General features: G+C 39.4%; 1 protein-coding gene across 7 annotated transcripts in view; it reads right to left on the bottom strand.

Moving 5' to 3' along the window:
- Window positions 1–12,144, bottom strand: part of tspan4 (tetraspanin 4) — a 747,849-nt gene that overhangs the window by 437,000 nt on the left and 298,705 nt on the right. For all 7 annotated transcript variants that reach the window (XM_008108423.3, XM_062976117.1, XM_008108460.3 and 4 more), the window contains one exon: window positions 6,607–6,678. In XM_008108423.3, coding sequence (XP_008106630.1) covers window positions 6,607–6,678 — 72 coding nt within the window. The remainder of the gene's footprint in view (window positions 1–6,606; window positions 6,679–12,144) is intronic.

Here is a 12,144-nt window from a genome sequence, read left to right as displayed (position 1 = left end):
CTTCTCCTCTCCCCAGCAGGAAGGATGAGGCTCCACTCCTTGGCGCCAAGCTCTTCCTCCCATGCTCACCTCACGCCGGGATTCAAGCAGCCTCTGCCTCCTCCGCCATGTTCCTGGAATGCACGGCAGCGGCCCTGGGGGCTTCCCTCTGCCTTCTTGCACCTGCCTTTCCTGACAAGGGGGCAGGGGTGCGAGAGGGGGTGCCGCCATTCCCGCCTCCTTCGCCCTCGCTTCTGGGGCATGCTTGTGGGTGGGGGAGCCAGGGGGGGGAGGGAGGCAGGCTGCACCCTCATGGCGCCTTCTGGAACCGTGTAATCTGACTAATGCCGCAGCCTGCCTCCGTGGCTGCAGCCTGGCCTTCGCCCAGGCCGCAGTACCCCCTAGGCGCCCCCCCCTAGAGGATGGTGCCTTCGGAAACCTCCTACTTGGTCTAACGGGTGAACCGCCCCTGCATGTGTATGTCACTTACAAAATGCTAGCCCATATCTGAAAGACCATCTGCTGAAATACAATATAACACGCAGCGTGCACAACGCTGACTTTTGTAGACCTTTTACAAAAGTGGAATTTTTTTTACAGAGCTATTACTCTGTTGCCTTTTTCATGAAGCTTACATAAGATGTTTCCATCATCTTCCATTGTCGCTGTTCTTGCTGTGTGCCATAAAATGGACCTCAACTTACAGCAGCTCTATGAATGACAAACCTAAATAAGATTTGAGTATTAATAGCACTGCTAAGGTTACTCATACTTAGAGCTGTGGTTTCTTTATTGCATCTGTATATTGGTTTGTATGCCTATTTCACGTTTGTGAAATCACTTTGCAAAATGTAGAAAACTGCAAAACTCTACTGGGCTTTTTCATGTAGCTTCACTTAGAGAGTGCAAAGAAGACAAGGGGAGAAGGGCAATACTATGATTGAGCAGCGAACCATCTGGACACACCATTTGAAACTGGCATAGTGACAAATGTATCACACAGGTAAACCTCAGTATGGAATCACCTTTAATGGGTGATGAATGGTGGTATATCCACTCAAATTGGATGAATGTTTGTATAGTCGTGGCACAAATTTAATCATATACTCAGTAACAGGTGTAAACCTATTCACAGTTCACAGCACAAGCCGTATTCTTCAACGGCAAATAAAATGGACAAGCTCTTCATTAAACAACCAATGACGCATTTATTATAAAGCAAAATAGGAAAGCAAGAAACAATGAAGCCATCATCAGAACAAAACCATTAGTTCCAAGGTTAAATTTCTTACTGGATTTTGTGAATAACGCACTGCTGCCATCCTGACATGGCACAAAATACAATACCATGTGAAAAGTCGCTGTTCTTGATTAAACAGGTGCAGTGGAAATTTTCAGCTTCCCTTGATCATAATTAAAGCTGTTGTTCCTATCTTCTATGAAGATATACAGGATTTTAAATCATCTCTGATGATAATAATATCTTTATAATATATTAGCAGTAATGCAATCATTGTACACATGGATGGAGAACATTTCTGAATAGAAGCTGGGTTTCCCTGTTCCAAATATTGAGGAATAAAATTTGCATTTTATTTGATCTTTACTGCTCTCTGAAATCCTAGAGAGCTGCAGGTGAAACTTCAAGCCAATGTACCACCTGCTAGCTAAAGTCTTATTTCAATATCTGGAGAGTACAGAATGTTTCTCTTCTCCAGGTCCATTCCAGGCATCCTTCTGTCCTATTTTCCTGAACAGGTCTTCTTGTCAGCTGGCACCATGGATTCTGCTCATGGGAGAATTTGTGGATCATGCTGCTGCACCTATTAGTCCTGAGGTTTAGTCATTACACTGACCAGCAGCACCATCTTGTACCTCTTTTAAGCTGACGTATGGACTTATGATGATCACCTCTAAGAGATCTCAACGTTGAGTAGCCCCTCAGATAAACTGTTTCCACAGAAGCAGCTGGCAGCAGGAATTAGTGTGCCCCAAGTCTCTGGTTGAGCTGCCAAGGTGTTGAATGGATAGTGATGACAAAGGATGCACACTCACAATGACATTCTTCAGTGGGTGCAGTAGAAATGCAGTCATTTCTCCAAACTTGCGGATTTAACCTTCACAGATTTGATTATTCGTGGATTATTTGCTGCTGCCTTTTGCCTTTTTAAAAAGGGACTTTGATAGCACCAGTGTCCATCTTGAGTTGTGTTCCATTTAGTCAGGTTTAGTCATTGTCAAATCTTTCATCACTGAGAGGAAATCAAACTGGTGGAGTGGCTGGGTTCAGCCACAGATGAATTCCTTAACACACTCAGTCACTTGCTTGGGTGGAGGAGGAATGGTATGGGGAGGAGTGAACACTCTCTGGAGATGGAGGGAATGCTGCAATCTTGAAAGCAGCTGCCACAGCTGCTTCCCACTGCCCTTGCCCTCCTCCTGTCACCTCTGCTTACTGCCCAACTCTCAATTCCTCCCTTTCCACCATCCTGCTCCCTCCGTACAACCCGGAGATCTATGAAGTACCCACTCTCCTTATCCCTATCCCATCTACTATCCTCCAGCCAACTGAAAAGTGACTAAGTGCATGAGATAAGGCATAGGCCACCCTTCTTCCTACTTTTTTAGTCCCATTCTCTTCCCCCTGCTTGCATCCTGCATGCCTGCCTGCCTGGGTGAGCAAGTGTGCAAGGGAATATGTGTATCCTCCCTTCTCTTGCTACCTGTCTTATTCCCTCTGAATATGCAGCCAAACCCAGCAACCTCGCCAGTACATGTACTTGTGTGTGTGTTGAATAAAATTTGGGGGATCTTAAAGACATTCACATTTTCCCATTTTTGCAGGATAGTTGTGTCCCTAACCTCTATGTTAGTTCCGTTTCAGCTGTGCTAATGATTTCTATCACCAACATAATTTGATTTATGTTTTCAACATAAACACAATGAAAGCCCTGTGGAAGCTTTCGCTCTCTTTTCACCCCAGCATAGAGCTTGTCCAATGTTCCATTAACAATGCAGTTTCCTCCCTTGATCATCAGGCATCTTGTATTTCAGGAATGGATGCCCCAGAGATTGATTCATGCCAAGCTTGATCCATAAAATAGCATCAAACTCCAATTTCACCTTGCAGTCCTGACAATATTTCTGAAAATATCAGGGACCCTGCACAGCAGCAGAGATAGAATGTGTGTATATATGTGTTTGTACTATACGCCTCTCCATTGACACCCTCTGAATGTACACATATATTCCCAAATCGTTTTCTTCTCCCTCTCTTTAGCCGCTGACAGCTCATTCACATTCTGTGCACTAAATATGTAGTGAATGACAGGATGGAGGCATCTACAATCTCACTTGACAGCAGCAATCAATAAGTAGTGGAATCCTCACTAGGACGTTGCTTTTCTTTCTGGTTGCACAGACAACTGAAACCAGTTTTGAAGGTGAAACACTGACTAGTTCAGACTCCAAATATTTACAAGCAGTAGATATGATAAAATGTAGATTTTCAGAGCCACATGTTTTGACTGTGCATCCTTGACTGTCCTTTCATCCCTAACAGGAATCATTCTGTAACATGCCCACTTTATTCTGCATTCCATAATGTGCACCGTACATTTTGCTTATCCACTATTGCAACCTCATTGTTTTTAACCTGATGTTTTAATTCTGCGTTGTGTTTTTAACTTATTGTGTATATTTTTTTATTGGTTTTGTTTTTGTCCTGATGTTTTATATTTTATCATTGTTTGTATTTTGATTTTGCTGTAAGCCGCCCCGAGTCCCCTTCGGGGGAGATGGAGGCAGGATACAAATAAACTTATTATTATTATTATTATTATTATTATTATTATTACTCAGGCCTCATCTGAAACACTGTGTTCAGTTCTAGACACTTAAGAAGAAGAGATACAAGTTGGAACAGGTTCAGAGAAGTGCTACAACAATGACAGAAATAGAAAACAAAACATGAGGAAAGGTTGAAGGAGCTGGGCATGAACAGCTTCATGAAGAGAAGACTTGCAATGCCTCAAAGGCTCTCATGGTTCTCTGCTGTGGCAAAGGATAGGATAAGGCCTAATAGTTAGAAGTTACAGGAGGACAGATTTCCACTGAACATTAGAAGGAACCTCTTGACAGTAAGAATGGTTCAGTAACGGAACAATTGGCTAGAAAGATGGAGGGTCTCCTTCTCTGGACACCTTCAAAAAGAGGCTGGGCAGCTATCCGATGGAGATGCTCTAGCTGGAAATCCTGTACTGAGCAGGGAATTGAACTCAATGGCCCATAAGACCTCTTCTAGCATTGTGATTGTGTTCTTCTATTAGGGAACTAAATTAGAAAATTGATAATGTGTGTGTTTCTGTGTCCCTGTTATCCTTCTTTCCTTTGTGGGTATCATATAATAATAAGTAGATATCTTTATTCTACCAATTGCAGTAAAAATCTCTTGAGTGCTAGGCTGCAATCCAGAAAATCAATGTGCCTGCTAGGCAGCACAGCATTAGCAAAATTGGAAGCAGACATGTGCTCTTGCCCTGTTCCACTCCAGGTGGTGCCTTCATTCTAGGTGCTACTGGAAGGAGATCTTGTCAGTAGGAGGACAGGAGGAAGGCACAATTAAGGCATAAGTTGGACAAGAAATTGTGTCCACCAACTTTGGTAGCTACAGAGCAATGTTGCAGGTTGTGATCCATGCAAAATATAAGACTAGCCCTTAACACGTCATCCTCAGCTCCTTTCACCCATCTGTTTTTCTGAGTTAGACCCACAAAGAATTCCTCAGAAGTGGTCAGATCTTCATGAGGTGCAACTATATTCATGAGCAGAGTGTCTGACACAACGACTGTGTGCTGCCTAACAGCTCTGACTTTCTAATACCTATAAATTTAAATTGCAAATATGGCAATTAACAGCTATTCAATGTAATGAACGAAAACGCAAGAGATCTACTCTCTGGCACAGATTGCTTTACAACATTGTGAATGTAATACAGTTCTTCTGAATTGTATTAATTTGAAATACATAGCACTTCACATGAAGTGAGCACTGTGAGACACAGCCAGATTTAATTTGTGTGTTATGTAATAAGGATGCTTAGCACTTGCAGAGAGACCTTTCTTCTTGTCAGTGTACTTCACCACTATTAGCTAATTCATCCATGTTGCATCCTGGAAAGGTTTGTAAAAAGCAATCCATTTGACTGCTGCAGTGGATGGTCTCTAAAGGCTGATGTACAACCCAGAACACTAGGAGACTTGCTGTGTTAGCAGCAAGTCTGGAAGCACAATTTACACAAGGTTACAAAGCAGCAGAGCAAGCATACACAACTATTCAGGAAGGCTTCTTTTTTCTATGACAGGAAAGATACACGGAAGACATAAAGCCAAGGCTGGATCATTGCCATATGCCTAATCTATACTGCAAACAGGATGACCTAACAATGGATTAGGACAGTATTGTGCAGGGAGGAAATATATTTCAGTCTAAAGTTCCAGTGAAGGAAAAGCTGCCATTCCCCTCTACTTGACTATTATGGCAAATTAACCACATGTGATACCTGCAAAAGAATAACTTAAGCAAGTCATGGATTCACTGGGGAATTGTGAGAACTATTGCCTCTGATCCAGTAGAAATAGAAGGGAGGCTACCTTTGGATAGGTCTGGAATAAATCAAGCTACCTTTTTGGGGTCATGACACAAGCTAGATTCTTCCTAGTGGACATCAGGGTCTTCATTAACCTTTTAACTGGTGACAGTCTAAGAATTTTCTCCCTTTCCTCTTCTTTATTAACAGTGCTGGACAGTAGCATAAGAATTTTGATTCTGGGATCTCACATGCTTATGGCAGACAAAAGCATTGTTACCAAGAAAAGACAAAACTAAAACACTTTTAAGTGTGACATTGAGGCATAAACTTGAGGCATCAAATTAAGACAATTTAAGCACTAAAATCCAGGAACTATTTTTTAAAATGAGCAATTCCTGCCTCTAACAGTCTGCAAGGTGGCCTTAACTCATAAGGTAGTAAAAGAAAATCAAGCTCCTTGCAAAATTTAGAGGACTCCTGAGATATGTGGCATACGAGCATTTTTTGGCATTCAATTTTCTAGTGCTCTAACAAGTACTAGTGAAATAGGAGCACCACTGTATTTTCAAGTTATGCATGCTACTAAAAAGTACTACCCCGTTTGAGAATATGCACTTGAGATGTTTTTTCCCATGCTATTTCTCACTTGCTTCCATAGTGAATAATAACTAAAATAACAATAATATTTCTTCCTGCAGCCTGTTTTCTTGCTTGACTCTCTTTCACATGGGTGGTAAAATCCACCTCATTTTAAGCAACCACGGTATCATACTCTGTGGCCAGGCTATGACCTAAAAGCCCATTGCTAGAATAGCTTTACACTTTCTTTGTAAATTGGATCTGGACAACTAATTCCCCCTAGGGCCATATAGGCAAAGTATCTGCTTTGTCTCTGGTAGTTCTTCACAATCCAAAATAATTCATAGAAAACCCCTTACCAAAAAGTTAGAGAGAAAGAGAAAACCTTCCTGCCTTCTTAGGAAAGACTGTAATGGCCTTTATATTAATTGATATAATTTTTAAAATTAAATAAATACCTGATTTGTGGCTCTGCCAAGCTAGATCAATGCTACCACAGGAGCTGCACAAGTCTGCTGAATTCAAGAAGTCTGAAAAGGAAAAGGAAATCCAAATTAATTGACCAGCCTATTAGAGAACATTTCTAGCAGCATAATAATTATGATATTCACTCCTACTCCACATTCCAAATTTTTATGACACTGGAAATGTTAAGCCAGATAAACATATCTTGCATTTGAACATATGACTCAAATGTAGGTTTCAGAAATCTCAATAACACTTACTTCCAAACAAGTGTGTTCTGAAATCCATTACAACACCTAGAAGTTAACATCAGTTATTTTTGCAAATAAATCAAGGAAATTGAGACAGTTGAGTAACTGAAATATCAGTATGCAAAATAATTTTAGGCACTAACTGAAAGAACAAAGTTGCTAGCATAAACTTACATAGACTAAGTCTGCTTCCTCAAATGCATTAAGGGAATTTATTTAATTTGAGCCAGGGATTAGAACTTGAACAGATATGCAGACTCACAGAGCTGAAAGGGACCTTACTGAGCTCACCTATCTGCTCAATACAGGGAGTCCAGCTAGACCAGGGATTTCAAACTCAAATTCACCATGGGGTGGCCTTATGGTTGCTTTCAAAGGCCCAAATGTAATTGTAAGACTGTATAAATGTAACTATATTACCTTGGCAGTGAAAGCCCACAGGCCACATGAATGACATGGTGGGCCAAATTTGGCACATGGGCCTTGCATTTGATACATGTGAGCTAGACCATCCCACCAGGTAGCTATCAAATTGTTCTTTTTACAAACTTTCATAAAAAGAGACCCTCTAACCATTGGTTTCATTGCCAAACTGTTCCTACTCTCAAGAAGTTCCTTCTAAAGTTCAATTGTAATCTACTTTCCTGTAACTTCAAACCTGGTCCTTCCTGCTGAAGCAGTGGAGAACAAACTGCCCCCTCTTCTCTGTCGCAGCCCTTGAGATAGTTAAAGAGTGTGACATATCTCTGCTCAAGCTTCTTTTCACCACGTTGCTCATGCCCAACTCCCTCAACTCTTCCCCTCATGTTCCTCCATGCTTCTTACGCATAGAATCCTGATTGATGTGCTCCACATAATAATATAGTTGTTAATTTATGTTAGTGAACACTTTGGGGAGAAATCTCTCAAAGAGCTGAAGAGACTTTTTTAAAAATAATGAATGAATGAATAAAACACAGTTTTTAATTAATCTTCAGTATTTGTTCGGCTGTCATCTTTAAAATGGAACAGATTGCAGCTGGTCTAAGGTTATGCCCTCTTCCTCAAAAAGCCCTTTTTCTCTCATTTTAATTGTGTCCAATCTGAGGAGAAAAGATCCCCTTTAATCTCTAAGACCTGTATTTCATGCAGTGAATGTTATCCTGTTAAAATCATTATTTTATTTGATTATTTTATTTTATTTATTTTTATTTGTGCTGTTTTTGAGATTCATTTTGTATTAGTAGAAGTATACCAAATACCATTCTCAGTTTACAGATGAGTAAATAAAATATATTATTTTACTCATTTACAGCAGCAATGTGCAAGCACTGCTTTAATGGGGATGAATGGCACCTGTCTTCATGATGCAGGAGTAAATGGAAAGATATTTTGGTTGTACTTTTTGCCTTCAAAACTTCTACCATTTGAAATGTGGCCAGGAATTTGGTAGTGGGAATGAATAGCTGTGATTTTTGATTGTTTGGGAAATTGTGTGTTTAAAGCATGAGAGATACACATATAGACAAAGACAAAACCTGATGCTCAGCTATAAAGCGGAGAAGCCTGTCAAAGTAAGAATCCAAATTAGATCTTTGGTGCAGCAATGGGACTAATTATTTCTCTGTCATTACCACCCTATTCACCAAACCCAATCACAACTGAGAATCTTTAATGCTTCCTAAATATCCTAGGCTGGGGATGCACCAACTACCAACTATCCAATCCCAAAACATATAGGAGGCATGACAACAATTCTAGTTGAATGTCTGTTTTAATGGGTTGGGGATAAGCAATTGGATACCAAACCCCCAAGTACTGTCTCAGTTGCACTTCTCTCTACAGAAAATACAGTCCTTAGCTGTGCTCAATTTGAACTACTGCAGAGTTCTTAATGCCTATGATATGAGTTCATCTCACCTCTGGTGTAGCTTCTTTGTGTGACAATGTGCAAAATACAGTCCCTCAGTTTCACATACTCAACTCTGTCATGAAAGTCTTGAGCACTGACCTCACAAAATGTTGCAAAGACAATCATACTGATAATTCAGCACTTGCCAGGATGCAAGACTATTACAGTTCAGACTAATCCTCAAAGGCAAGATGCTTAAAGGCTAACAGCTTGTCTGAACCTCCACAAAAGAGGCTTAACTCTTACAGGACAAAGTGCCTCAAAGAAACATTGTCTTTTCTCAAACTTCACAGAATTCAGTTTAAAAAGTAAAATTTACGAGGATAACTTTAAACACCAGTTTCAAGCAAAAGGTTTAGATTGTTGGCAATGTGTTGTATTCAAGTCCATAACCTCTACACAACAAAGGAAAAATGGCAGACTTATTGTCATTTCTACCTTTTGCAAAAGGGTTTCTACTGAGCTGGTCCTATTTAGGAACCAATAATAGTATTAGATCAAGGAATAATGGCAACTATGAATATTCTCAGATTAGGATGAACCGGACAGAGGAAGAAATCCGTTAGAGAGATGAATTATACAAAAGAAAGAGTGACAAAAAGACCAAAAAGCTCTTTATGAAGCATGAAAGGAATCACACTGAATAATTTCCTCACATTATCACCATGCAAGGAAGCCATGTATAAATCCATGGTTTCTCAGATAAACCCACAGAAGGAAACACAAAATATAGTCAGCTACAAATCCCTTTGAGGAGGCTTGTTTCTGGGAAAGATGACAGCGCAACCCTTCCATCACCACCAACCTGAAAAGTCCCCAAAGTGAATTATGGGCAGAAATGCCTTTCTGGGAGAGGACAGCTATGCCTGCAGGAGCATATCTGTCATAGACACAAATATAGGCACACACACACACCCCTGAACAATACACCTCTGAAGAGTTGTATAAGCATAATGTTCCTTCCCAGAGTTGCATCATGCTTTGTAAACTATCATAAAGTGTCAGGGAAAAAAATCAGATATAGATGCTACACACACACTGCCTATCCTGGCCTTTCTTTAGATGTAAGGCAGTATTTTCCTTAAATTTTGATGATAATAGGGTTTTTTTATAACAGAAATACCCTAAAGACACCAGATCCCATATGATCTTGGAAGCTAATACCTTCAATTATGGTAAATACTTGGAGAGGAAACTGCCAATGAATAGCAGGTGCTATGGAGTATATTTCAGAGGAAAGAACTGGCAAAACTACCACTGAATATTTCTTGTCTAAGCAAAATCTATAAAATTCATGTTGCCATAAGTTGACAGGTGACTCAAAAACACACAAACAACCATAATTAGATTTTTCCATCACAATTCTTTCTTACCTTAGTAGAAATATAAAACAACAATCAATGACACTTTTTTCTCCTTCTCTCTCTTACAATCCTACATCTTAATACTGACCCTACAGTATGTATTCATGTTTAAGCCTAGAAATTTAATTCAAAAATCAAGCCAAAAAACATAGCTTGAAATCCATGGGTTAATGTTAAGTACTGTACCTTAACTCTTATTTTTTTAAAAAGGTACCGTCTTTGGGTAGATTCGAAAAAGGGAGCACATAGTCCATCCCAGGAGAATGAAAAAGAAGTACCAATCCTTTCTATTCTCTCTGCCGCAGAGCTGCTTCTGGCCTTTTTGAATGCCTAGGCAGGAAAATGACAGCGGCGGCCATCGGGGACATTTGCCTCATTGAAGCAGCACTGAAACTGTCTCCCCTCTGTAGAATGACCTTCAATTGATCAATGGAGTATATCAAAATCCAGAATTTTGACCCCAAAACCTGCTATCAAGTTTTAGATGAAGTCAACTTATACATGAATACATATGGTAACTCTGGACCACTATCAATCATTATATTTATAAATCTTCTTCAAAGTACTGACCAATGAGCTAAATTCAAAATCCAATTTTCTACAAGTATGCTTGGTCAGATGATATTTGAATCCAGCGTTTACATTACATACACATCACAAGTAATAAAAGGCTTCCAGATTTCTTCAAATATGTCCTCTTTGATTTCATCATCTGCTCATCTAATTGTGTATGATCACTTTTCTGTGGACCACTCAAGTCATTTTTGTATATAAAGACCTTTAAGCATTTCTCATGAGTTCACCATTTCTAATCTTACAGCGTTTAAGAAAAGTAATTTAAGGTCTTTGTTTGGCATTCTTTCATTTCAAATTTCAAATACAACTTTGATGGAGTTAATTCTTTCCCCTGCCATCCTCATCCGTTTCAGCAAACCCAGTCAGAACTGAAAAGCTCTAAATGAATTGAGTAAATGATTTACATCAACAATTTAATATTTTCTCCCACAAAATTGTAATTTGGAGACAGATAAGCCACACATTACCAGTCTCCTTTCCAACATAGATTTGCCACATCTTTTTTAAAAAATTATGTTAGTTTACATGGACATTAGTACAATTTTAATGTTTATTATTAGCAGGTGGTGGCGTTGTTGAAAGCCACGTTTTACTATTTGCACATAGTAATGCATTGATACAAAGCTTCCATGTTGGAACCTGTGAAGAGAGCTGTATATACATTCATATCTTTTCTATTAAAGACACATTAAGTAGCAGTGTACTCCACACTGTCAATTCCCACTAACAACACATGTACTGCCATGCGTGATGTAAACTCTCGGAGACAAGAATTCTGCCCAACACAATGGAAGCTTCAGTCATGCCTACAAAAATATTAGACTGCAGAACTTCATCTCTGTAGCAATTTCCAAAGTCTCATTAATTACACTGAGATTAATGGAAGCCATAATGTAATTAGTTGTGATTGCTACTCACCAGTATACTTTGGTAGGGACATTTGAGTTGTAACTCGATCAATTGTCTGATGAATTTTTCAAAACCTAATTACAAAACTATTAAAAATCCAAACACAAAACCTCTAGCCAAAACTACAGAGTTTTCACCACTAGAGAGTAATCAGAATAGAATAATCAGAGCTACATTAAATGAGCTTGATGAAATGCTGAGACTCCTATATTTCAACAGACATTATTAAAATTTATTACAGTTAACAGAAATCTCAATAAAAGCAAGGATCCTGTTGTAGCAAACAACTGAGTACAATAAAATAACATCATAATCTTTTAAGAATCCCATGAATGACCTTCAATGATATGAGGTAGTAATCCCCATTTCATTATTAAGCAAATTAGGAGAGATCGTATTTAACAACAGATTGGTTAAAAGTGGATAAACATGACATGTTGGAAAGTGTCAATTGGGATTTTTGCTAGGGGAAATCCACAGATCAGAAACAGATTGAAGGCCAGGAAGTGGATTGTACAGCCTAAAGGCTTTTCCACAATC

This window comes from Anolis carolinensis, chromosome 1 (genome assembly GCF_035594765.1).
Source record: "Anolis carolinensis isolate JA03-04 chromosome 1, rAnoCar3.1.pri, whole genome shotgun sequence".
Taxonomy (NCBI): Eukaryota; Metazoa; Chordata; class Lepidosauria; order Squamata; family Dactyloidae; genus Anolis; species Anolis carolinensis.
The sequence above is the reverse complement of the archived record's forward strand: the minus strand, read 5'-3'. Positions and strand labels throughout refer to the sequence as shown.